The sequence below is a fragment of the Vidua macroura genome, chromosome 4, assembly GCF_024509145.1.
Source record: "Vidua macroura isolate BioBank_ID:100142 chromosome 4, ASM2450914v1, whole genome shotgun sequence".
In the NCBI taxonomy this organism is placed as follows: Eukaryota; Metazoa; Chordata; class Aves; order Passeriformes; family Viduidae; genus Vidua; species Vidua macroura.
In genome coordinates this window covers 64458819-64485317 of record NC_071574.1, presented here as the reverse complement: position 1 = coordinate 64485317, position 26499 = coordinate 64458819, and the positions used below count along the sequence as shown (strand labels likewise).

Here is a 26499-nt window from a genome sequence, read left to right as displayed (position 1 = left end):
ATCATTTTGGACAGTGACTTTATTTGCATTTGCAACTCCTTTTTTATCACTAAAATTATCACTGTGGTACCTGTTCTTTTCAAACTGTTCTGAGTGTTTAGTTAATTCTCTGGCAATAGCTTTTGGTGGAGTTCTCTAGCAATTCTTTCTCAAGAGTAAAAGGAATACTGGGTGCTAAAAAACCTGAAATATGATGGGAATTAAAATGTCCTTTCTTTCTTTTTTTAGATCTTCATCAGATGGGGCGATACTCTTGAAACATGACAAAAAGCTGGACTAAATAAAAGTTTTCCTATTTTAGGAAAAAAATCCAAAATGTACAGACCAGGAGAAACGGTTAAACGTCGACTCAACACGCATGCTCCTCCACGGATAAGAAGTGTGGAAGTTGCTCGAGGAAGAGCAGGTTATGGGTTTACCCTTTCTGGACAAGCTCCTTGTGTTCTTAGTTGTGTGATGAAAGGAAGCCCTGCAGATTATGTTGGACTTAAAGCAGGAGATCAGATATTTGCAGTTAATGAAATCAATGTGAAAAAAGCCTCGCACGAAGATGTAGTGAAACTTATAGGGAAATGTTCTGGAGTCCTGCACATGGTCATTGCTGAAGGGATTAGTCATATGGATTCATGTTCAAGCGATGAAGAAGTTGGTTTTTATGATGGGAAAGGGTGGCTGAAACCCAAACCTGACTCTAAAGCTCTGGGTATAAACAGAGCAGAGAAAGTTGTTGAAGAAATGCAGTCCGGTGGCATTTTCAACATGATCTTTGAGAATCCTGCTCTTTGTGCTGGTAACTCAGATAATTCTGCACCAAAACAAAGATCATTTTCAGTTTCTGCTGCTATGAAATTTGAAACTGGCAATGAAAATGTAAGCAATCCAAACCTACTGTCAAAGGAAGAAATAGCCAAAGTTCTGAATGATGATTCAGTTTTTAGAACTGGACTGGATAGTGCAGAAGACTTTGGGTTAGATGCAAGCATTTTGAATGTTGCCATGATTGTAGGTTACTTAGGCTCCATCGAACTTCCTTCAACAACTGCAAATTTGGAAACTGAGAGTTTGCAGGCCATTCGTGGCTGCATGAGACGTCTGCGGGCAGAGCAAAAAATCCATTCCCTGGTGATGATGAAGATAATGCATGACTGTATTCAGCTCTGCAGTGACAAATCAGGTGTTGTGGCAGAATATCCTGCAGAGAAACTGGCATTCAGTGCTGTTTGCCCAGATGATAGAAGATTCTTTGGACTAGTTACAATGCAGACAAATGATGACGCAAGCTTGGCTCAGGAAGATGAAGGGGTCCTGAGGACATCTTGCCATGTTTTTATGGTGGATCCTGAATTATTTCATCATAAAATTCACCAGGGTATAGCGAGACGTTTTGGACTGGAATGTACAGCAGATCCAGATACAAATGGCTGTCTGGAGTTTCCAACATCATCTCTACCTGTCCTGCAGTTTATTTCTGTCCTGTATAGGGATATGGGGGAACTGATTGAGGGAATGCGTGCGAGGGCTTTCCTCGATGGCGATGCAGATGCTCATCAGAATAATAGTACTAGCAGTAACAGTGACAGTGGAATTGGAAATTTCAACCAAGAAGAAAAGAATAATAGAGTTCTGGTGGTTGATTTAGGGACCAATCCAAGTAAACACATTCCTAGCAGTATATGGGAAAATCCGGTAGGAAGGGGACAAAATCAGCCTTCTTCCCATTGGAATGGCTTCTGTCATGAGCAAGAGGGAAACATCCCTTTAGAAGTAATTCAGAATGATAAGTCACAAAATGTAAGCAAACACTTGAGCCCTTCTGCTCGTATTGAAGTTCCATTGGTTTCCTCCCGAAATTCAGTACCCCCATCCAAGAAAAACACTGCAGGCCTGGGCAGTCAGAGGTGGCTGCCCGTGCACGTTCTACAGGAGTGGCAGCATGGAAATGCCAGCGACCAGGAGTCGTACACTGACTCCACGGACGGCTGGTCCAGTGTGAACTGTGGGACCCTTCCCCCACCAATGAGTAAGATTCCAGCTGACAGATACAGAGTGGATGGCAGCTTTGGTCAGCCACAGCTAAAATCTCACAAAAGTGAGTGGTCCAAGAAGATGTTCTGCATTCAGAACAAATTTGGCCCTCCGCACAGTATCAGGAAATCTAAAGAAGATAAAAAGGTAAGAACATGCTAGGGTTGGTTCTTAACAGTATCAAAAACCTTCACACCCAAACCCATCTGCCTATGGTACTTTTACACAGTAATATTTGCATATTAAAATTTAAAGGTGTATTATATAATTTACAAAATTTCAGATGAAGAAAAGAATACATTCTGCTCTCGTCTGCAGAGGCGTTTCATATTCCTCTTTAATTGAGTTCAGCTCTGGAATTGTACTTCTGCTGGAAGTGTTGTCTGTCAGGGCTTTCTCACTTTTCTTCTTGTCTCTTCATTGTTTCCAAATGTTTAAGTGGCACTGAAATGAAAAGGAGGCATGACATTTTAGCAACTTCAGTTTCTTCTGACCTTCAGCTGCAAAAGAATGGAAACAGTCTGCATCTTTAGTCTGGATCCTTTTTGTAGAAGGCTGGCTTGCAAATGCTATTATTTTAATGGCATCTATTTTTATAGAAACATAGTCTAATCATCAGTCAAAAACCTTGATTATACACTTTTAAGTGAATAAGACTGTTTTATTACAAACTTCACTCCAGCAAACCTGTCAATACTAGCAGCATTAAAAACTGACATAAAAAACTGGTAGTGGTAGGCCACAAAGCTAACATACTGCCAGCAAGCCTGTAATTCAAATTTTATTCCAAATTACTGTTTCTTCTTGTTTTGTCTACTATTAGACAAAACGAGGAAACTTAAAAAACAAAAAAAGGTGTGGGAAGAGTATTCAGGATGATTACATACCCTTTGTGACACACACTTTTGCTGTTGAGGGAACTAATCTCAGGGGAGTCTGTTGTTGATAACTGGAATTCTAGTAAAGTGGAGGCCATTGTTGTGATACTGAAAGGATCAGTAGCAGTTTTCTATCTGAAATGTTTGCTGACTCCAGGGAAAGACAGAATCTTATACTCCAAATTAGCCTTCAGGAAGCTTTGTCATTCCATGCTTATATTAGTGTTCACCTTAACAATACACTAGTGTATAATTATTACATATTCTAGTTTGTTTGTTTTTATTTTCAGCACAAAAAGCATTAAAAATACTGTATGTGAAAGTTTTGTGTATTACTTGTATGATTGTTTCAGATGTTCATCATGCTATCCAAATCTGTTTTGAAAGAAATGTATTTTTTTCTCACCTGATAAAAAATACACAACCACTGATCAAGTGGATGACAGTAGAGGTTAATTAGTTGTTTCATACTGTTAGAAACAAAACCTTTTTAGGGATTAGGTTGCAGAACTTCAGAACGTTTTGGGTTTGGTACGGAAAGAGAAAATAGTTTTTATTTCTTTTCCTGCACTGTGGAGCAAGCAACTTTTGTGTACCTTTTATTGCATGCCTTTTGTGCTGAAAATAAAAAGAAATAAACTAGTGTGTATAATAGTTATACACTAGTGTATTGTTAAAGTGAACACTGCTATAGGCAGCAATGTTTTCCAGACCCACAATAAAATTAAATTTCAAGTGTTCTTAAATACAAGGTGATTCAGACTTTCAAAAGCCAAACAGAAACACTAAATTTGTAAACATTGCCCACCCAAACCACTTAAGACTATCTGCTGCCCTGAAGTCTTTGCTGATGGACCAAGGAAAAGGACTTTTTATATGCAGCACCTGGTGCAGGTGCATGGAGGATGTTGGTCCCAAGTGCTGCATTGGAGGCTGCTGAAATTCCTTTGGGGTCTGTGTAATAAGTTTGTGTCTGCAGTGTTGTCCATGACAGTAATATGGATTAGATATTTTTCAGAAACCCTTATTTCATGGAAGTCAAGATTATACTAACTAAAATCTCATTGAAAATTTTACACTTTGAGATCAAAGATGCTCTACTTGTGGCTAAAGAGTAATAATATTTCACCTACTGTATCACTCAGATCAGCATAAACCAACAGTAAGTATCTAAATCTTCCCTTTTAAGTCTGTCTGATAATAAAATAGGCATTCTGTTTTTTGATTATTGACAAATTTGTTTGCATGACACATTTAAAATGTTCCTACATGGCTTTAGCATTTAAGCTCTTCATTAAGGCTACAGACCCTCTTTTGCATTTTAATTTCTTTTTTCAGTATTATTGAAGGCTGTTGCAACTGATGAGAAAAGCTCAAAAAGATTATTTGGAGTAATTCACAGAGATGAAGTTGTACAATGTTCTCATCTTAAATCTTTCATGTAAATAATCAGGGGATGTTATTACTGATGATCATACCTCTGTATTTCAGGTGCTGCAGAAATAGGAAAAATCTGTATTTGCATCTTAGAGCCCTAGTTCATTTTCATAAGAGAGAAATTCAGACTTTATTATTTTGTGTGAAGGGATGAGGTAAAACTGCCCGTTCCAAACCATTATTCAGGTGGGTTAGCTCCTGTGTTCTAGAAAATTATGTGTTCTCAGCTTCCTGTGACCTTTTTAAGTGGTGAGGACTTATTTTACACAGCTTGCTCAGACTCATTCCAATCACAGAATAAAGTGTATAAAGTGGCCACATAGGGTTTGCATTCATATTTTTACAACCTGGTTGCTGAGTCTAAGTCTTCTTTTGGCAGAACAGCGCTTAAATTGCTCTTGTCTTTTACATCAGTACCAAAGGTAAAATATCCTATGAGTGGGAATGTAGAAGCCACTAGAGGGAGAAAAGGTCACCAAAGCTAGAGATTCTTGTGATGGACTCTGTAGTTCCATATGAAACACTGTCTTCCTTGGAATTTTCATCACACATGAGTTCCTGGCTGCAATTCTGCTCTAGCAGAGCTGCTGTGCAGATAAACAGTGATGATCACAGCATGTAATTCTGAAAAATGTGCTGTACTGTACAATGCTAGTGGGGGGTAAGATGGGCATAAACTGCTTCCAGATTTTATAGCTGCACTTACAAAACATTTGTGACTTGTACAGCACGCAAGAGCAGATGTGAGAAAGTGTAAGTGAACACTTAAATCTAAGTGAACACTTGATCTATTTAAAATTGCATTTTCAGGATGGAGCCGGGGAAGTGCTTCTTGTGAGTAGGAATAGATATGGCATTTCAGACCTCCAGTTATAAGCAAGTAATCATATTTTTTGAGCTTTGTTTTCCCTTTAGTGTTCTTTTTTTCAGCTCACAGACTAGAATTGTGATTAATTTTGTGATAATTGGCAAACCCACTTTTAAAATATTAATTTACTTTATGCTACTATAAGGCATTTAAAAATTAAATATAAGTGTGAATCATAGAAAATAGTTCAAAATGCCTAATTTTGTTGTTAGTGGGTAGCATGAGGTTTCTTGTTTTCCTTAAAATGTTGTAATTATGAATTATCTCCAAATTACTGATACACATACTTTCATGATTGCTATATATTTCATTCTTTTCTAAAAACTTTTAAAAAGGTTTCAGTGCATGACAAGAGGAGAACTAAACCAGGAAGATTTTGATTCTAGTCCACCTCTTTTGACTGAGACCTACCAGAAGATATCTCTGGCCCTGTGCACCTCTCACATTGTTCCCTGTACTGAACTTTGCATTTCTGGTGTTTCTTAGAAGTGTCACGTGAACAGATTTCTATTGAAGAAAGGAGGCAATGAGAATTTCTGTTCAAGAAATGAGACAATCTATATTCTAATGAGAATTTTTTGGTGGCATCCATGTCTTCTGTAGGTCTTAGATGAAAACAAGCAGGGAGAAGCCTAATGATATTGCTGAAGTTTACTGAAAAGGCAAGTCGTGGAAGGCAAGGTGTCTTTTAATGTGAGAACAACTGAGGAAGATTTCTGGTGACAGTGAGCTTCTAAATTGCTCTGAGATTGATGCTGGGTAGGGGTCGGGTATGCTCTTGTGAGGTTTGTGAGACCCACATGAGGAGCCTGGTTGTGGTTTCAGTGGGAATGGAATAATTCCTGCTTTTTTGTTTGTAATTCCAGTTGCACTGCCCTGCCTTTGCTGTTGAATTGCTCTTTCCACCTTCTTTAGCATCCCACTAAGTTCCAGTCACTTACCTACTCGCTCCTGTGCATGAGTTTTGGGTGACGCAAATGAAAAGCACCATAAGCAATATGAAAACATCAGGGGATGTTAGAATTGGCAAGGGACTTGAGAAATTGCTGAACAGGGAAGCATTCCTTTCCCTCTAGATTAAATTAATATAAATACATTTGATTTTGTTCAACCCTCACTCTCTGTTTTCAGGCTAGTGCCTGGCCAAAAATATGTCTACTCATTACTGTTTTAAATTAAGTTTTACTGGGAAAATACTCCATTTTCCACTGGAAAGCTTCATAACAGTCAGTTTAGTCTTTGAATTCTCTCTCCATAAGGGCAGAATCCTAGGCATTGACCTCTCACTATTCTCTTTTTTAAAAAAAAGTTCTGTTTTAATAGTGTGGCAGTGAGCATAACATTGAAGATCAAAAGAGGTTTTACAACCTGAGCCTGATAACTGGCATTTGGGTCCTAGGTTTATTCCTAGTGAATATGACAAAACTGTTGAAATGTAATTAAAAAAACTTTTAAAAATTTTGGGTATTGGTTTTTAGAAATCCTTTACTGTTTCACACTTACTATATTTCTGTCTTGATCACATTATTGTTTGTGCTGATGAAAAGTGTGAATTTGTAGTTGGATCCTATTTGTAGATCTAAGTAGACAAAATAGAAAATCTTATTTCATGAAACAATAGTATTGCAAATGTATATATTTTTTTAAACAATAAAATAAATCAAGTGCTTGGTGACCTTCATAATTCCAGCTCCTGAAAATATTGTAAAAATGTAGAAGAGAGACGATAGGCAAGCAGTACTATGGGCTTCCCTAAGGCATCTTTCCCTGCTAATCTAGTTCCTGTGAAACTATTTTTATTTCTCTGTTTTGTTCAGAAGTTTAACTGCAACTACTTTAGAGCTGTCTTTGTTTCCAAAGCAAGTGTTACTGAAAAAGATATGCTGTCCATGTTAAAAATGATTTTTTTTTTTCTGTGGTGAAAATCTGTAATTTGCTTCAGATCCAAGAATTGCAGCTTTTTACTGTTGGTAACTGGATGGTGAACTAACTGCAAAGCAGATATTTTACATGCAGAGACAATGTTGGCAAAGCTTTGTGGTTCCCATATTTGTTTTTTTTGTTGTATAATTACATGTTTTTTTCTCTTTCCTTTAGAATTCTGTTTGCTCACTAGCTTAAATTGTTCCACCAACAGCTGTTTTTAAAGCAGAATTAATGGCAGCTGGATTGCTATTCTTATGCAGTACAATTTAATGTTAACTTTTGGATTTATAGGCTTTGATCTGATTTGAGATCTACCTATATACCTTAAAGAGAACTCAAGAAAAATCCCAAACACCAAGCTAGATCTGAGAATGTGCTAATGTGAATTAATCTGCAAAGAGGCATCTATAGGAAATAGGTCCTCTGATTTTTGCTTAGAGAAAATGAAAAGCAATTAAATATTTAGTAATTCCATGCAGCCTTTTCATATGAATTGTAATCTTCTAAATTTATTTTAAAAATGGTTCTAGGATCTTCAAAGTGTATAAAAAGCCCAAATAATGCTGGCTATGTTTCTTTGAAAAAGAAATTAGATAAAATCTGGACAGTAAATGTAGAGTGATGCTGACTTTTGTGAAATGTCCTAATTTCAAGTTTATGTACTAGAAAGAAAATGGCATGAATTGAAATAATGAAAAATGGCTTAATATTTATATTTTAAACATAAAAGCTTTGAGATGGGAGATTATAAAGTTATTGTCTGTACTAAGAAAGATCTGAATTCCTTGCAGCTGAGAAGATTTAGAGGAGAAAAGGACTTGTAAAATACCAGTTTTTCACTGGACAAGAAATAGGGCCATGTAGAAAAAAGATCTTTAATTAACAAAAATAAATATGGAATTGCTAAAACTTATGTGAACTTTCACTTTTGTCATTCCTGATATCACTTGACTTACATATTCTGCAGTTTATTTAGTGTGGAAAGAAAACACCACATAATTGTACTTTCTGTATGATTTCATTTCATACCTGCTAATATTTGTCCTGACAAATACTAACAATCTTTCTCTCTACTTTCTCTTAGTGATGTTATTTTTGTTTTAAACCTCAATCATCAATCACTTACTTTCCAATCAGAAGTCAGCTTAGTCTTACATTTTCCAAAAGTTTTTTCATAGCTGTAATATAATTGGTTGGTGTAATTTTATTTTTGAGATGGGTTCCCAGAGTTATAAGCAGTTTTAAAAATGTGTAGACAGACAATGTATTCATAAGGCTTATTTCTTGGGTTTTCTTCCTTTTATGATGATTTCTGGTCAGAGTTTTGATTGTTACTGATTATTTGTCTATACTCAATTAATGTTCCCAGCTAATGCCTGCCTGATGTTCAAGATGATTTGAAACTAGTTGTTATGTCCTTTTTTGTATTTTTCTGCACATTTTTCCCTGGTGTAGTAAGGTCTTTCTGTGCCTCTGCAATTTCCAATTTCCAGACTTCCAACTTACAGAAGATACTTTTATCTAGTTATACGGAGAAAATGATCTTACTTTTTCATATGCATAAATAACATCAACATTTGTGAGTTTGTTTTGGTTTATTTTTGCTTTTATGCCTAATATCCTTAGTACAGGAGACAAGCATTAAATTTCATTTACTTGGATGGTCATGTCAGGACAGTCTCTTTTCTGTGTCTTCCTGGAGTCCCTATAGGTCTTATATGAAATTTTGCAACATTCTTTGTTGTATCATGGACCAAACTGGCATTTTAAATGCCATTGTAATGGTTAGAAGGGAGTGAAATGTGTCATTATCATCTGATCAGTAAAAAAGTATTCTTAAAAGTCATGAAATCTGTTGATCAGCACTGGTGAATATAGCATTTGAATTCTTTGTCATCCTGGTGTACCTCAACCAAAAAAAAGAAAAAAAAAAAACGGGAATTGCAGTGTAATTAAAGCCTGCAGAAAAGCTGACACTAAAGTTTGAATAATGATAGACTTTTTTTAATTAACCCTCTGTCATCCAGCTGGGTTTTGTGAGGTGCTGTCCCTCCATGATGATGACACAAGTGCAGGGCAGGCTGGAGGTGTCCCTTCGTTCTGGTTTTGTCCGCAGCACCTGGAGCCCTGCGCTCTGTCAGCACAGGCACCTGTGCCCAGCCCTTGCTGCTTCCAGGACAGCCGGGGAGGGGAGCACAGCCAGCTCTGTTCCCAGCTCCCCCAGGTCCCTTTGTCTCTTTCAGAACACAAGAAATCCTTACCCAACATGTCCCATATTTCAGTCTCTCCTGTTCTCAGGCCCCACAGACCCTCCTTTTACAGGAACTGTGAGTTTCAGTGTCAGTTTTGGGTGGGGGGCACATGGTGCAGGCAGGTGGGATGAGGGGCAAAGGGGGGTCAGGCAGGGCAGTGGATACTGAGGGTGGGAGTGGGCAAGAGAGGAACACAAAACCACATAGTCCAGATCAGGATTTGGGACTAATATTGATGGTAGAATAATATTTGCATCAGTTACTTTTTTTTTTGTTGTTGTTGTTTTTTTTTTTTCTGTGATCCTTTCACTATTTTTTGATTCTGTGTGCTTCGTTGGCATTGCTGTGGCATCCTGGTTTCCCATCCCTTTTCAGAAAGGTCTAAATCAGGAACTTACTTTCTGAAGTCTTAAACCTGCATTCTTTTTAAAGATGAACTGCCAATCCAGCCTGACCGTTCTGCTGAGGGGCTCAACAGCCAGGATTAAATTCAGTAAATTTTGAATATCCATGGAAGTTTCAAATTACATGGTCAGTGTATCTGGGTTCCAATCTGTTATGCACTTCACCACACAAAGTCACAGAATCAAATCTAAAAACAGTGGGAGTTTTTAAAAAGCTTCAAGAGCTGGAAATAGGACAAATTAAAATTTGGTGATTTTATAGATAGTATGATTAAGTTCTGTGACACACGGAACGTACCAAATTCTGTTGAGCTCCTTAAGTAGTTGAGCTCCTTAAACTGAGGCAAACAGTTCTGTGTGACCATTCTAGCATGTGCATGGTCCTTTTTTATTCTCTGAAATGGCCAGGACATAGGATAGTGTACTTGTTCCACCTGAACAGGAGGAAAAACATTTTCTATGAAAATCAGTGCACACTGGTAATGATGTTTTTGTCTTAGATCTCCTAGAACTTTGTTCATCACATTTCATTGCTTTCTTATGCTTTTTTAAAGCAAACATTTAAACTTTTAAAACTATTTCACTCAAATCTTGTGAGATTAACTTTTGTTGTGAAACAGTTTTGAAAGCATAGTTCTAGAAATATAGATCATCAGGCTTGTTAGTGCTTTTAAAACATTTTTGATTAGCTTCCCTTCTTATATTTTACCTTTCCTTCTTGCTGCTCTTCCACAGACCAGGCAAAACCTCTGACCCATCAGATTTAGTCCCTTTAGTTTCCTCTCAAGATCACAAACTATAATGTGTTTTCCATGAAAAGTTGTAAATTTGCTGGAAGCTGGCCTAAAGCCTCACTGTTTTTCTTTCTCCTTTTCTCCCCTTTCTGGATTCCTGCTGCCAGCTCACTGTATTTTTTTGTTGTCAGGGATGCCAGAACTCCTAACAAAAATTTCCCCTTTTCCTGAGTCTCTTGTGCTCTAATAGTTGCCTGTCTCCTTCCTTGCTAACCCCTTCCTGCACCTTCAGCTGTAGAACTGGTAGCAGAGGAGAGGAAATCTATTAGTGATATCCAGGCAATAACTGCAGAGAGGCACAAAGACTATTTAGCACAAAATGGAAATTTCAGGTTGTTGCATATGGTAATTTGTTACAAAGTTATAATACTGGATAAGTGCATTTGCTGCAAGATGAAGGAGCACAGTACAGCTCGTGCTATAGCTGGCAATTCCTTTAAGCTAACTGAAGATGTTTTCTGAAGGTGTTTGGTTTCATTGTGTTCTGAATAATTGATCAGGTTTCATCGACTTTCTTCTGTGCACTCAGGCTCCAGGTTACAGTCACATATTGGCTGTCATAGTTTCACATTGCGTTTCTTTGGTAGTTCCAGCTTAAAAGAGTTCCTGTGGTGCTCAGGCCAGAGTTGGCAGTGAGTATCATGAGTTGTGCTGGCATGAGTGTCTGTGGATCTGCCTTAGAAACAGGATTATTTCATTTTATAAACTCTAGTTTACTGTTAGTGGAGATGAGGGCACAGCCTGCTGCAATTTGTGAGCTTGCAGGAGTGGTCAGAAGTACATGCAGAACCCTTAACCTGCCACAGCTGCCAAAAATCTTACATGGAACTCCTGCCTAACTTGTTTATCAGTTAAAAATACTTTTAAGAGCCCATCCTTTTTCGTTCTATCTTTAAATAATTAGAGTTGTGCAAATCATCCTACATTGGAACCTTTTTGTTCTTTCTGTCTGTTTGCAGTCTCAGATGAATCACATCCTTCTTCACTCCCTCTGCCTTGCTAATGCATGAAGTACAATGTTTTCTGCTTTTTCATTTGTACTTTTCTTGTACACCATTCTTGTTCTCAGACAGAAACCATTCTCACTTGGACACGTTTGAGCTGCTGTATCAGTCCTCCCCTGGTGACCTGTTTTACCAGTGCTCTCCCTGTCATATTTGCACTTGCCATTTCCTGTCTGCCTAAAAAAAAGGGTAATCTAGTAATTTATTATAAAAAAAATAAAGGACTCAGACCCCATTCCTTGTCCTATGTCTTATGATTATGCATTTAACTGGTATTTCAAGCCATTCTAATTTTTACATTTTTTAAGAGTAAAAAAGGAATGGATTTTTTTAGAGCATCAGTACTTTAATTCCTTTAATCCTTTGTTGTTTTTCCTCTCCATCTGCTAAATCATAACAGGATAAAGGCTTTTATAGATATGTTCTTTTATACTTTCACCGTGATAGATAGTAGTAGCAGGGTGGCAAGTATCTGCATTGCAAATAGGAGAGGATGTATTGCTGTAGCACATGCTTTTCACAAATTTTGTGCTTTTTGGTTGGCTTCTGGATTCCTAAAATTTCTAAGGTGAAGGCACTTAGTAAAATGTCAGATGGACTTTAGTTTCTAATTCTGTTCTCTGATAGAATTTCTTAGATTTTCTTGACTATTTAGATATTTTTAGAGTTTTGTAGATTTAGCAACACTGTTTTTGGAAGAGAATCTTTAAGGTAGGATAATAAACAGTTCTAGGGCTTATAGGCAATCCGTATTAAAAAAAAAAAAAACCCAAACAACCCTACAGCCTAATGTTCATGCAGCAAATGTCAATGTTTTAGCTTGGTAGCTAACAGAGAATGTAACAGCATATTTTTCATAGAGTGGTTTGGGTTTTTTTTGGGCAAGGACACCTTTCACTGGACCAGGTTGCTCCAAGCTGGCCATTTTTTTGGTCATACATTTATTGTTCTGAAATGTTTGTGGATAATTTAGTGGTTTTTAATATCTGCTTAATAGTGTAATAAAGGCCTTTAGAAATACGATTTCTTTATGTCTAACAGACTGCAGAAATGACATTAATATCAGTCATTGCACTAACAATCTCTCTGTGCTCAAATACTGTGGATTTCTTTAGCCATGCTGATCAGTACATTCTAGTTTCAATGGCTGTTTTCTGTTCAAGCCATGGATGCTTTTATTTCCAGCTCTTCAGAGTCCCATGAAAAACATTTGCCAAAATGGTGCTGTTTGCTTAAGATACGTGATTCTTTCCTTATTTGTGTGCATGTGTATATGCACAGCCATTTTTAAAATTGAACTGGAAAAGGAGCTCTGCCTTCGTAGTCTGAATGTCTGGAATAGAGTCAAGAAAAGATGAAAAGGGAGACTTCCCAGGAAATTAAATACTTGTGAATTGCAGTCTTTTTGGGTTTTTTAGTAATGCTCTCCTTAATCTCCTAGATGATTAAGTTGATTTTTCAGAGCAAGGAAGAGATTTTTGTCAGTTGAAATTATTTTCTTAATTGCAGTTGTTATCCGGATGGGTTGAGGAAATGGTTAGTTCAGTGCATTTTTGTATTTTGTAATCATTGCTTAAGCATTGTTTTATTCCCAGGGTCTCTTGTTTCTTAACATGTTCTTATCTTTACTGTTCCATCAAGGGCTCAGTAGTCAGTTTTGCATAATAATATAAAAAACCATAAATAAAAATTTTGATTGGATACTAATTTACTCTCTCTTTTCTAATACCACACAATTTACAAATTGTTTTTGTCAGCTCTCCCTCTTTGTTATGCTTCTGACCACAAATAGGTAAGCAGCATTTATTTCCAAAATGGGCATCTGGTGATAATTAATCTTACCTAGAATCTGCTTCTCAGTGGAATCTAATTAGATTTGTCTTTAGGCAGTTGGTTCCTCTTCCTTCAATTTGTAATGTTACCATTTCAAAAACTTTTTAAGTGCATGTTCTTAATCTCCCAGCATAATATATGGCAGTGTCTAATATTTAAATAAATACTGGACAATTTATGTTCTTTTTTGGGGATGAAATAGAATGAATAGTGAAAATGTATTTGTTATTCTGAATAGATATGTCTGCTACTGATAGTTTTTTTTCATTTTTTTCCTTTCACCCTTTTATTTGCAATGAAAGATGAAGTTCTCTCAGGGCATCCATCTACTTTTAAGAAACACATCAAAGACCATTAAGCATCCATACCGTGTAACTATTTCATTAGTTTACTCCTCAGCAGTACCAGCCTGGATGAACAGATGATTTTAAAAGTTGCTCAAAAAGATGCTCAAAAAGACAGGAACTGTCCTTATTCCACTGGGTGTTGCTTGTCAACATTTACAGAGAGCAATCTTCCTCTCTTCACATTTATTTGATCATTTAGCAAAGGTCACCTTAGCTTGTTTATACTGCACTTGTAAATGCTCTCTTAAAACCTTGGAAGCAAATATCGAGCTAGTAGATTTCCAGGTTGCTGTGCTGTGGCACAACCTGCCCAATTTACTTCTCAGCCAATAAAAAAAAAACCAAAAAAACCCAAAAAAACCAAAAACAAAAACACCAAACCCTTAGTAAATAGAAAATTGGGAGGCAAAGAAATTTCATAGAAAAAAGATCACTTTTAATACTGAATGAAGTTGAACTCTCAAGCCTGTTGAGGGGATGAACCCTGCTGCATGCTTTACATCCAGATTTCTGTTTTGTCTTGACAATTCTTTGAGCTTGTAAACAGAATCTGTTGAAAGCACTGGTGATGGCCAGAGCCCAGTTGCTGTAGAACAGTGTTGTCTCCATGGGAATTAGCAATCAGGCAGACATCTCTGAGGCTGCACAATGCTCTGGCTGCTCTTCTCTGCTTTGTGTGAGTGGTTGTTGGCATGAGGCTATGAGGATGTGAAATTTGTGGTTGTTCTTTTGATTAACGTGACGTGTATAGACTTTCCAATGAGTGATCAAAGGGAGACCAAACTATTTCAGAACTTGGAGCACAGAAACTTGCCTAAAGGAAGAAATGAACACAAATAGAAAATTTAATAAATATTACAAATCTGCCAAATGAGCAATTATAAAAGTACTAATAAATATATTTTTAAGCTTACTATAATGAAGAAAGATGCTGACATGAAACAGAGGGGAATTTGCTCTGATTTAAAGTCTTTTATTTTCTAAAGCAAAAAAGCATCAATAGACAGGGAGGAATTTTCCCACATTGAATGTTACAGTGAAAGGAATCCAAAATTTCAGGCACATAATCACAAGGTTTTGTAATGTAGTGAGTTTATGTACATCTGCTTAGCACCAGTCACCGACTGTGCCTAATTTTAGGTTCAAGCTTACACTTTGCCATTTGGAATAAACTTGATATGTATATGCTGAGTAGCTTAACAGACATCTGGTAACTTTTTAGGGAGAAAGAGTATGATTATGGGCACAAGAGAAACTAGATTTAATTACTGCAGCACCAATTCTAGTAATGGAACATCCAAGTGAGGGAGTTGCTTTCCTCAGAACAAAAGTTCCTGCGATTTTATATTGTGTGATTTCAAAGTTGGACTTTGCAGTAGCAAGGCTATAAAAAAAAAAAAGAGTAGTGAAAGTAAGATTTTTAAAAATGTGGAGAAACATTCCAAGAGAAGCTGGGTGAGATGATTTCTTGTATGGTAATTTCCTATAGAAAATGGAAATATTTTGTATTTAAATGGTTTCCAGTTAAAACAGGGAAGAACCAGGATCATCTTGCTTTTATTACTGACATGTATTGTATGTACATTTTAGCAACCTAACTGATCGGTCATGTTAATACAGTAAATTAATGCTGAATGTTTAAGATATTTGCCTTGAGACTGGAAAAGTCAATTTTAATGAATTTTAGTATGTGGTTTTACAGGGGCATGGCAAATGACCAGCTACTTTTGAAATTGTGGTCCTGACATTTCCTTAAAATTCAAATCTCGCTATGATCAGCAATGTACTAAAATTAAAGAAATTGATTAATATATATTTTCTGTGTTTTTTTAGGGTGCAAAATTTGGACATTCAGTGGGATTAAGTCAGGCTCCTCCTCCGCGTTCTTCTGCTCGAAGATCCTTCGGAAGATCGAAGCGATTTAGTATTACTCGCTCTCTGGATGACCTCGAGGTAATTAACTTTCACTCAAAATTTACAAGTGAGTCTTAGAGAACTTACATGCTGATAATTGCTGAAAGGAATTTAGTAATGTATTAGTATAGTAAAGGTACTTACTATCATATAAAATTTTTGTGAGGGGAATACAGATTTCAGGTATCAACCTGTCTTTTTCAGTATTTCTTTAATAGGTTACATTGGTGTCAGCAGTGGCCATTCTTTCTGTGGGGAATTCTGACTTTATTTTTCTGATCACAGTTGGTCCTGTGTAAATCCAAACAATACACTTTTGCTGATCAAAATGTTCAGAATATCTCAGAAATGAATGTATCATGATATATAGAAAAATCAAATGTTCATCATATTCTGGTTTTTGTTCAGCTGATGAATTTTGACAGCAGTTGACAAAAGGGAATTCCTAATCAACTTGGTGATTTGGGGTCCTTTTAAGTGTAATATTATGCCATTTTACATCTGGTTTAGCATCAGCTGATGTCTGGCTCTCAAAACCATATTGACTTTGGAGAAAACAAGGAATGAAAAGCCATCCTGCTGTTCTTCTGAAGGAATATGGCTTCATTATATTTTCACTCCTAGTGTGCCTCCTCAGGAAAACCTGACCTGCAGTGATGTGAAGGTGAATGGAGAGAATCTTCCCTTAGCCCTTTAGCATGCTTGTTTGGAGGAAGTCTGGTGACTGGGGAGAAGCAAAAATCTGTTTTGGCTCTTGGCACAAGAGCCAAGCAATGTACAGCGCACCACTCTGCAGCATGGGAGGGAATGTGGCACACTGAGCCCTCCAAATGGGAAGGAGGTGTTTAAAAAGCATTTGAGATGGGAGGAGGGAAGAAGGAGACTCTTGAGTTTTCTGCTGTGGGAAAATGTAGGAAGAACAGCATCTCACTGACTTGAACTAAAGGAGAAGGGAGCTCAGTGCAGTGGATGTTTAGGGAGCAGAATATATGGAGGAGCTTCTGGCATGCTTAGGGAATGCAGGTAGGAACTGCAATAACTTATTTCTCAGATGTTTTTCTATTTTTCTGTTTTTCATAGAAGTCTATGTTCTCTAAAGCTTTTAAGTGTCTTGCTTTTTTTCTAGTTATAGAAAATACTTAATTTCTTTGCACTCAACTTTAATACAGTAACTGCATAACTTAAACACAACAAGAACTTCTAGATAAAGGGGTTTGGGAACCATCTAGCTACATCTTTCTTAACCAGAAAATGGTGGTTCTTCTAAATTGAAGAAGTTTGCTGTTATATATATCCAGTTTTGACAGAATTTTTGCTTGCAGTAAGAGTGAATTCTCTCAGAATACCGAAGAATCTAGTGCTGGTAATTCACATGCAACAGGAAAAACATGGTTCTTTCCACAGTCTTACAGATTAAAATTTCATGCAGGTTTTTTGCACATCTCACGTTTTGAGTGTTTTAAACATCAAATATAAAATCTAATTTCTGTTGTTGGAGCTGTTTCACATTGCATAAATACTCATTAAAACAGTCACTTGGGACTACCATTAATTTCAGAAAGATATGATAGTCACTGGCCTAAAAAGTCCCTTTTCCCCCTCATTATGTCCTAGTTGGTATTCATCAGTGTCTGTAAACAGAGTAGCACCAACAGGAGGGATTGAGTCAATCTGTGTCCCAGTGTTCTCATCATTACTGAGTTACTTTGGAAGGGGAAGCTTTCATTCTAGGTCACAATATGAACTGGACAAAGGAATGGTCTGAATTCAAATCTGTGTTTGGATGAATGCTCTTACTACGTGTAGCTATGTGGGTGTGGACTGTTCTCTGTCCAACTACTTCTTTTCACTTTGAAATTTTTTTTTCCCTCTGCATGCTGTAATAGAATGATATCCTAGATATCCCAGTCATCAGGAGAAACAGCAATCCAGAGGAGAATTTAAAAATCCTTTTTTTTTTTTTGTCAAAATAAAATAATGTTGAGGTGTTTTAATTTTGGTTCAAACTTCAACGCTGCTGCTTCAGCACTTGTCCCAAGTACTCTTACACTATGTGTGGTAGAACTTAATGTTGTTATGTTTAGTTTATTTCAGGCCGTCTATTTAGAGTTGGTGGAAGAGGAAATAACAATAGCAGGAAATTCTTAGAGACTCCACCTTTGGAATAATGACCATGAGTGTATTGTATAGGCTACTTGCTTGCTTTTGTGTTCGTTTCAGTTATCTTAGCAGAATGGATAAGGTAATAATCCAAACATGAAATTTGGAAGTTAATATGCTTCTCTGAGCTTGTGGGTTTGATTCCTGCTGGCATTCAAATTAATCTTCTAAATTGAGCTGTGTAACTAGGTTCCATGGAGTTTCTTTTATGGGCATTTGATGAACACTGTTCATTGCTTACAGGTCTAAAAAGGCTGCATTTGGATTTTTTGTTGAAGTATGAGCAGTGTGTGAAACACCAGCTGTCAGTGTTGCTGACTGCTGCCATAAGGTGGCGTGATTTCTTTGAAATTTGTTATTTATTTATTTTTAAAAATGTCTGTGAAGAATACAGCATATTCGTAGATATTTTAATAAATAAAAACGTGATTTCATGAGAAAATGTCACTTTTTCTTTTAACTTGTTAGGTTACTTCTGGCTATATGTGCACAGACAGAATTCTTGTAAGATTAGAATTAATGGTATAGTTGCCCCTCCTCCCTTCCTGCAGAAGCTGTATTATACATAGAAAAAACCAGACAAGTTTGTAGGATTAACCTCTAGGTGCTGTTTTTACTGATAGAAACTGTATACAAGAATTTTTTTAAAATGCAGGGATAAAGATGGGGTGAGAGTACAAAATTAATGGTGCAGTTGTGCTATAATTGTGGTAGGGAGAATGTCTCACAAAACAGAAAATGCACAATTTTATTTCTGAACTGTGGAAATTGTGCTTGTTCACAGCAGGTCTGATTATGATTAATTAGTCTTTAAATTGGGACTGAAATCAGAAAATGAGCATGTCTAGTATGTGCCCTAGTTATGTTATTTTCACAAGAAATGTATTAAGAAATTTTTCTTTATTAAATTACAAGAAACCTGGTTTTGTTAAGAACAGATTTATCTTTTATCTAGCAATAAATTTTCCTATGTACATAATTTGTTGTTATGAAGTAGTGTCCATTAAAAAACATGTTAACATTCTGTGATTTGCACCAATTTTACTTTTTAGCATATTTGCTGATTCATATTTTCAAGGTGTAATTTAAGCTAAAAGGACCTTATGATTATATAATATTTGGCTTAATGAGAGGACATGATCCTGTATTTCTTCCCACTTTTCTTCCCTGTAGGTAAATGCCACTACTCTCATCCTCTTGCACAATTCTGTTCTGGAAAAGATATTTATAAATTTATAAACAAGTTAAGGTGTCTCTGTGAGACTGCAGACAGTAGAACACTATCTATGTAAAAATTTACCTTAAGCACAGTAATTGTAATTCTTCTATTCATCATCAGTTTTGGTAACACTTTCAACTGTAGCCCATTCCACTCATCTTTTAATTTTTCTTGAAGTCTGTAAAAATGGGGGAAACTTGCAGTACTTTCTTGAAGTCAAAAATTTAGGTTCCTTCTCACCAAGAAGAACATTCAAAGCTGTTTTTTCCTGAAAATAATTTTGGTACCTGTACTTTTTGTATTTCTCTGTGATTAAAAATAGGGCAGAGTAGTATAATGAGAGGCATAATCTCTTAGGGAAACAAGTGTCAAATTCTGTAAGTATTGTTAAATAATCATTTAATGCAGAGATAGTTTTAAAATTAAAGATGATTTAATTCTTTGAACTAAGTATCAGGACAAGAAAAGATGGCTGTTGCAGCTTTTTTTCTTGTTCTCATCCTGTTTTAGAAAGCTTAAAGCTATATTGTATATTATAAACAACATTTGTTGTATCAAATTTCTAGAGTTTAGTAATGTTTTCAAAGTTGGAATGTATCACGTATTCTTTTTAAAAATCAGTGTGAGGGCTTTTGTTAGAATGTTCCATCTTAATTATAACCATTAATAATGTAGTATTATTAGGTGTTATTATAGATAATAATGCTTGATTTTTTTTTTCTGTTTTGTTAATTCTACTGAATCAACTTCTTTTTGCATTTCATCTGCTATTTGAAAGCATTCAGCACATCTCTTTGGTATGAGGTTTTTATACTAATGGATGACATGTCTGTGCTGGATATTAGCTTTGGCATCTGTGGGTGGAAAAACTCCCCCTAAACGCTCATTTGACTTATTAAGGAGTTTTAAAGTGGGTACCTGTTTTTGTTTGACTGATTTAAATAATCAGACAAAGCTTACACAGGGAGATAATAGCTTATATTAGACCAACCAGTATACTAGGAAAAACAGGCAAGAAGATCTAAACATGCCCCAAACTTTTCCCACCCTCTCATATGATCTAATAAAAAGTATTAACTCCCCCTGCAGAGTTTGCTTTATTGATGTTCTTAGATCATCACCATGGCCACAATGCCACCACCATGGTGAGTGTGAGTACATATTTTAAATCAAGAGGCCTCTTCATTCTCAGCTCATATCAGTGAATTCAAAATTTGAAAAGAATGTATAGTTTTGTCTCAGATTTCACCAATTAGTTAAAAATATGTTCTACTGTGTACCTCCTATAAGAACTACATCTTTGGCAATATTTTGTCCAAATTTGTATCTAAGATATAACCAAACAGTTGGGAGTTTTGCTGTCAGCTTTCATGAAAGGGGGAGGAAAGGCCAATTGTGAAATAATAGTGCACACATGAGAAAATCTCCATTTTTGTATGTAAAAGGCAGTACTGCATTTTTAGCATGCTGATAATGAGTTCCTAAAGGTTTAATCCAGTCTCATGTACGGATAGTCTGAGTGCTAACACTGAGCAGCCCCTGATGCTGCTGTGTTGGATCTGTGCCCACAGGTGAGGCTCTTGTTTCTCTTTTCCCTTTGTACCAGGGGCCAGCTTCTGGAGCAGTGAGAGGTGTGCTTAGTGATTTCAGAATCCCTCACTAAACTGGCTCAAACCCTCCTGCTGAACCATGATGTCTGGCTGTAAATTGTGTAAGTCAGTCATGACATTACACATTGATGTTTTGTCTTGAATTACTGATGTGCTCATGGAGCTGATCAGTAAGACTTTGAAAACATCCAGTGGTTTGTGCCAGGCATTCTTCTATTTTGTTCAGGCCCTGGGCTGCCTCAGTCCTGGCTGGAGTTGTTCACCTGCTGGGCTGCACAGTGGCCACCCAGCTGTGCTGGTAAGTGCAACGCTGCCAGGACATGTGACAGGCAGGGGATTGCACTGTCTGGACTGCCATGCTGTCCAGCATCATTTGGTTTCACATTTGCTTCTCTAGACTGCTCTATTAAGAATCTCAGACTCCCCAGCCTTCTCTAGAGGAGCATCCTTAGGCTTCTACTTTGGCATGTGGGATTTATCAGGTAGTTTATTTATATCTCTTTGAAGGGGGAAACATCATGCTAGTGGTACACATTTTGTTTTTCTTCACAGATTGTGCTCTAGCATTACTATTAGGGTTTTGCTGGTATTTTATACTATACCATAATTTAAAAAAAGATTTTCACTAACTGCTCTTAAGTTTACATTTATAGATCTTTTCATGGAAAGTTCTTGTGCTCCTGACACTGTTTTGTAAAGTAACTGACAAAGATGGGTTGGTCAACAGATCAACCCATCAAAGAGTTGTGTGCAACCTCTTTATTGTGAATTTGAGGTACTTCTACATACAATCCAGAATGTTAAACTGTGCTTTTTTTCTCCCAGACACTGAGAATAATGGGATTTATTTTCTGTTACTTCAATTGGTGAAATGATCATCCTTCAGTAATGTTACTGCTTACTGTTTTCTTTTGCTTTTGGGTTATTTTCTTCAGATTCTGGAGAAATTTGCCATGTAAATTTGCATGTAAGAAGCAGAGTAGTCAGAGAATGTGCTGAGAGCTGGATCTCATCTCTGCTTTTTTTGTGAGGTGCATATGGGCAGCGCTCATGACGGCAGCGCTCACCCCATGCTGTGGTGCTTGAGAAGAAACCAACAGTGTTGCCTAGGATGGATTCCTTGGCAAATTAGGTCCCCATATGTGCAAAGACTGTTGGCACATACAGAGAAATTTCTTGAGGAGGCAATCAGTAGGTTGTCTGACCCTGCCACTCAAGTGCTGTCCAAGTCTTATTGCCTCCAGGCTTGGCTCTCCAATGCAAGCCCATTTCTGCCATGGAGCCAGAGACACAATATGTGCTTTCAGGTACTAGAGATAAACTTGTATTCTGTATGAATTAATTTTATTGTGGTAGTCAGTACTCCCATTCTTAAGATGTGTGATGAAAGGGACACAGGTGAATTCACATGCTGTAAATATCTCTGCAGTTTGTGTAACTACAAGGATCAGACAGGATGAGCAAGTTCAAGTAACCACCTGAAGTTACATAGGGGCTGCATTCCTTAGTTCAGCAATGTAAGTAAGATATTGGGCTTTGGCTTTGGCTCTGTTATTTTGGTTCTGATTTCCTTGAGTAGTGACAGAACTGTCAATGCTCACACAAATGGAGCTCTTGTTAGGTTGGCAACCTCTCAGAGGTGTCTTTCTCCCTAACCTAGCATTCCTCTAAAACTGGGCTTACTCTCTTTGAACTGAAGCTGTTCCCTCTTCTGGGTCTGAGGCATGTGGCATTAAGGCAGAATAATGCTACTATTTACTGCACTGATTCTGAAATGCAGAACTATTTGCTGCTTAAGGCTGATCCTTGCTGCAGTTTCTAATATTACATTTGTTGATTCAAGGGCATCTTTTAAGGCTCCTCCCAAGAAGGTGAACAGTGAGGTGAAGTTACTCCAGGTAATCAGGATGAGAGCAGTCTCTGAAGATGAGACCAGGCTGCTTTTATGAGTCTGAATGACTGGGCAACAAAATGGCAGATGAAAATGTATGCAGATAAATGTAAAGTAATACAAATGAGGCAAAATAGCTCTAGCTTCATATAACAAATGATATATATGTTTCTCAGCAGACTGTTTCTTCTCAGAAGTGAGGTCTTTGAGTTATAAGGGAGAGTTGCATATAAACAACAGCTCAGTACAGGAGCAACGAAGCAAAATCCTGTATTACTGATTATTACAGAAGGAATAGGTGATTCCATTGCATACAGCTGAGGTTTGTTTTTCCATACCTGGTCTCTTTATTTTAAAATGCTCTGATATATTAGAAGAAGAAAAGATTTAGAAAGGTGTAAGAAAGAGTGGAAAATCATGGGTGGAATAGGAAAAGTAGTTGGGATTGATTGCTCACTCTCTCCTTCGGGACAAGAAGTCGACACCATTAATTAAAGATAGCTGGAGCCAGGAGCAAAACAAACAGGAGAACACGATCGTTCATGTGGGAGGTGAGCTGGTCTGGTCTGTGGGATGCCTCACCACTGAGTGCTGTGGATGCAAGAAATTTGCATGTCCTGAAGGGAAAGTGGACAAGTATTTGGAAAAGAGAGCCACTAGGGATTATTAAGGAGACAAGCCACACCAGGTTCAGGAAATCTCTTGAACTAAAAATACCTGGAGTCTGGGAGAATGTCATCAGGGAAATGTCTGATACGTTGCCCTGTGCTGCTCGTTGGTAGGCTTCCTTGTGTGGCTACTACTGGAAACATAATCTTGGGTTTGATAAACCCCTGTTCTGAACTGATCATATGCAGAGACAGGAGGGTGGACAGTGCCTTTCCCTGGCTGTGGGACTGTGGATGTCCTCTTGGCACAGGAAGCTGTGCTACCTTTCCCTTGCTGTGAGGTTGTTGTGAAGGGCTGCAGTACCTGCTGGTGCTGGGTGCCTGCCCTGGGCACTGGGAGCATTCCCTGTTTGTGCTGCAGCACTGTGGGGGATGGCTCTGGCCACTGCCCTGCCCAGAACTGCTGCTGCTGCTGAGGTTGTCCAGGCAGCTCCTGGAATGAGTGGGAATGAGGAACTGCCTGACTGGTTTGGTGCCTCTGTCCCTGCCCTCCCTCGCTGCTCTTCCTGTTACCTGGCGTGTCTTTTGACATGACAAAATAATAACTAAGGAGGGATTTTTGCTCTCTGATGAGACCTGGTTGATGCTAGAATGAATAAGGCTTTATTGAGTGAACTGGATTGGTATTTCTAGAGCATAATCACAGAATACATACAGCACATATTGATAGCATCTGCAAATTGTTTCTGATTCTCTCTCATGCTTAAACCACTGGGATTTTGGGTAGGAGTTTGTGCCACCTAATTTTCACTGTCCCCATGCATTTATCTGTCCAGTGAAACTTAAGAAATAAAAAGGAGTCAGCTAGAACTTTTACTAGAAGCTTTTTATTTACTTACTAGCATTTCTTATTCACTATTAAATCATTAAAACATTTCACTAGTGCTTCTAAAACTTAAAATATAGAGTAAAAAGCCCAACTGCAACTTCCCTCTGGACAAAGGAACTGCTGAAAGATGATGTTTAAGGATTATTTTTGGGCAGAAATTGCATACATTTTTTTCTGAAAATGTGTAGATATTGCAGGTCTGTTTCGAGAGTAGGTGTGGTATTGAAAATTATGAGAGTAATGTTTCACTTGGAGCATGATCCTCATAAATACCAGTGCTCTGCTTACTCACAAGAACACGGAGAGTTGTGGTAGGATGAGATAGGTTGCACAATCTGCATACATGTGATTGTAATCACACTGAGACACGTACCTACATGCCAGAAACTGCAAGAAGTTTGCTGTGAGTCTTATGTGTTTTAACAGTATTGTTTTTTAAAGTATTTTTAGATTATATTTTAATTATTTTTAGTAGAGATTGGTGACTCGGTCCATTCAGGTAATACGCTCATCAAAGGGGAATGTATTCAAAAGGGAATACTTTGGATGAGAAAGCGATGTTGACTCAGTGCTTCAACAAGTTTGGACAAACCTTTACGACAGAGTCCTGTAGGCCCTCAGTGAATGTATTTTACATTAGCAGATTCCTCAGCAGGGCTGTTGTCTTTACAGAAGCTTTATTGTTACGCAGGACCTGCCTAAACACCATTTTGAAAGCTGCCTGTTCCTTTTGATGAGAAGATGCAGAACCAGTACTGAGGGCGGGGAATGTGCTGGGGAGGGAGGAGAATGGGAGAGGTGTTGATAGGGCAACAGACAGAGAAGCCTCCTTTTTTTACTGGACTCTGGAAGAAGTAAATATGTGTTCAGAAAGAGCGTAATAATAAAGTTGAAGGGACTGTTTCTTAACAATGAGATATTAAACCATTTATACATGGAGAAAACTTTTACTGATAGTCAAGTGTCTGTAAGTATAAAGTTTTGTTTGTCTAAAGCGAGCAGAAAACAGGAATATGGTTTAATGAGTAGTCTTCTGAGCTAAGAAATCTTGCAGTGAAATATGATAAATTATGCTTCTCAGGATTCAATGAGGTTTTAAAGAGACAAAGTTCGTAAGTATAAGTATTTAAGTTGACTTTCTATATAAGCTGTTATAAAATTAAGAGTACACCATTTTTATAACCATGTTTAAAATTCTTTTGCAACACTGTGTTGTTTTTAAAGTGAATGTAGTAGATGTACTGATATTTCTCTAAGTTTTTTTAATAAACCTTTCACTTAATTTTTATTATACTTGCACATGTTTCCGTAAAGCAAAAATGTCTTTACCGATATGTTACCTTGTAATTGTTACAGTGCTTTTTTAAAAGTTGTGCAGCTAAAGGGATTCTTCTTCTTCCATCTGGAATTTTATCCAATAAAACAGAATCCAGATGGTGTGAGTTATTAGAATAACTGAAAATAGATGAAAGGTATTTCTAGAATACAAAATTTCTGAGGTGTAGAGGCTTAGATCAGTTTTAACTTGTTGTTGCTCAGAAAACACTTATTTTGCAAGTAAGGATACTAGCTGTGTTATCAAATTTTGACATTATAGACATTGTTCTTTCTGTCTATACATCTCAGTATAAAATTGTCTTAAATGCTAAAAGTATGGCAGCAAAATTTTCATATTTTAAAATCAGGAGGGAAATAAATAATTGCAAAGCATGGTAAGATATTATATGCATTATTTACTTAAAATATAGTAATTGTCATTCTCACTTTTACATTGATTTCCTCAAAATCTATTAATTTTTAGGGGTTACATCAGTAGCAGGAAATTCAGAAGTGACTAAATGTGTTTCAGTGATCTGTCACTTAATCATATCCTCTTTAATATGCAGTTTTACTTTAGTTTACTATTGAACTGCAAGTTACCTTCCATTTGGATGTGCAAGTTACGCTGTTTCTGCATGTTTTTATTATTAGAGAGAATTCAATTGTCTTATAATGTTGATCAACAGAAGGGGAAAATAAAACCAGGAATTGTTCGCAAACATTTTTGCAAAAGTATATTTTTAAAATTTTCATTTTGCAGTCCTGGAGAATTATTTTTCAAGCTTTACAATATGGCTGGTAGAACCAGATTTGATTTTTTTTAAGTGGATTTCTGGATGGAAAATCTTGATCTTATTCTTGAAAACGTGCACAGGAGTTGGAGCAGCGTGGCAGACAGCAGAGGGCACTCGGAACAGTCGTTTGCATCATTCCCTTTGCTTCGCGGGGTTTACTGGAGGGGAAGTCTCAGTGTCTGACAAGACAGCTTGTACTTCATTTATTTATACACCAGCAAGTTCCAGCTAGTTTAGCTTCAAAATATTTTTGTTAATATTGCACTGGAATAGGAAGGACTCCTATTTCAAAATAGAGGGAATCCACAGTGTTGTAAATGAGAGAA

General features: G+C 37.1%; 1 protein-coding gene across 5 annotated transcripts in view; it reads left to right on the top strand.

Annotated features, from left to right (window-relative positions):
• The first annotated feature begins 315 nt into the window (after positions 1 to 315).
• RGS12 (regulator of G protein signaling 12) overlaps positions 316 to 26499 on the top strand; it is a 78315-nt gene continuing 52131 nt past the window's right edge. For all 5 annotated transcript variants that reach the window (XM_053976334.1, XM_053976332.1, XM_053976333.1 and 2 more), the window contains exons 1-2: positions 316 to 2172; positions 15602 to 15721. In XM_053976334.1, coding sequence (XP_053832309.1) covers positions 316 to 2172; positions 15602 to 15721 — 1977 coding nt within the window. The remainder of the gene's footprint in view (positions 2173 to 15601; positions 15722 to 26499) is intronic.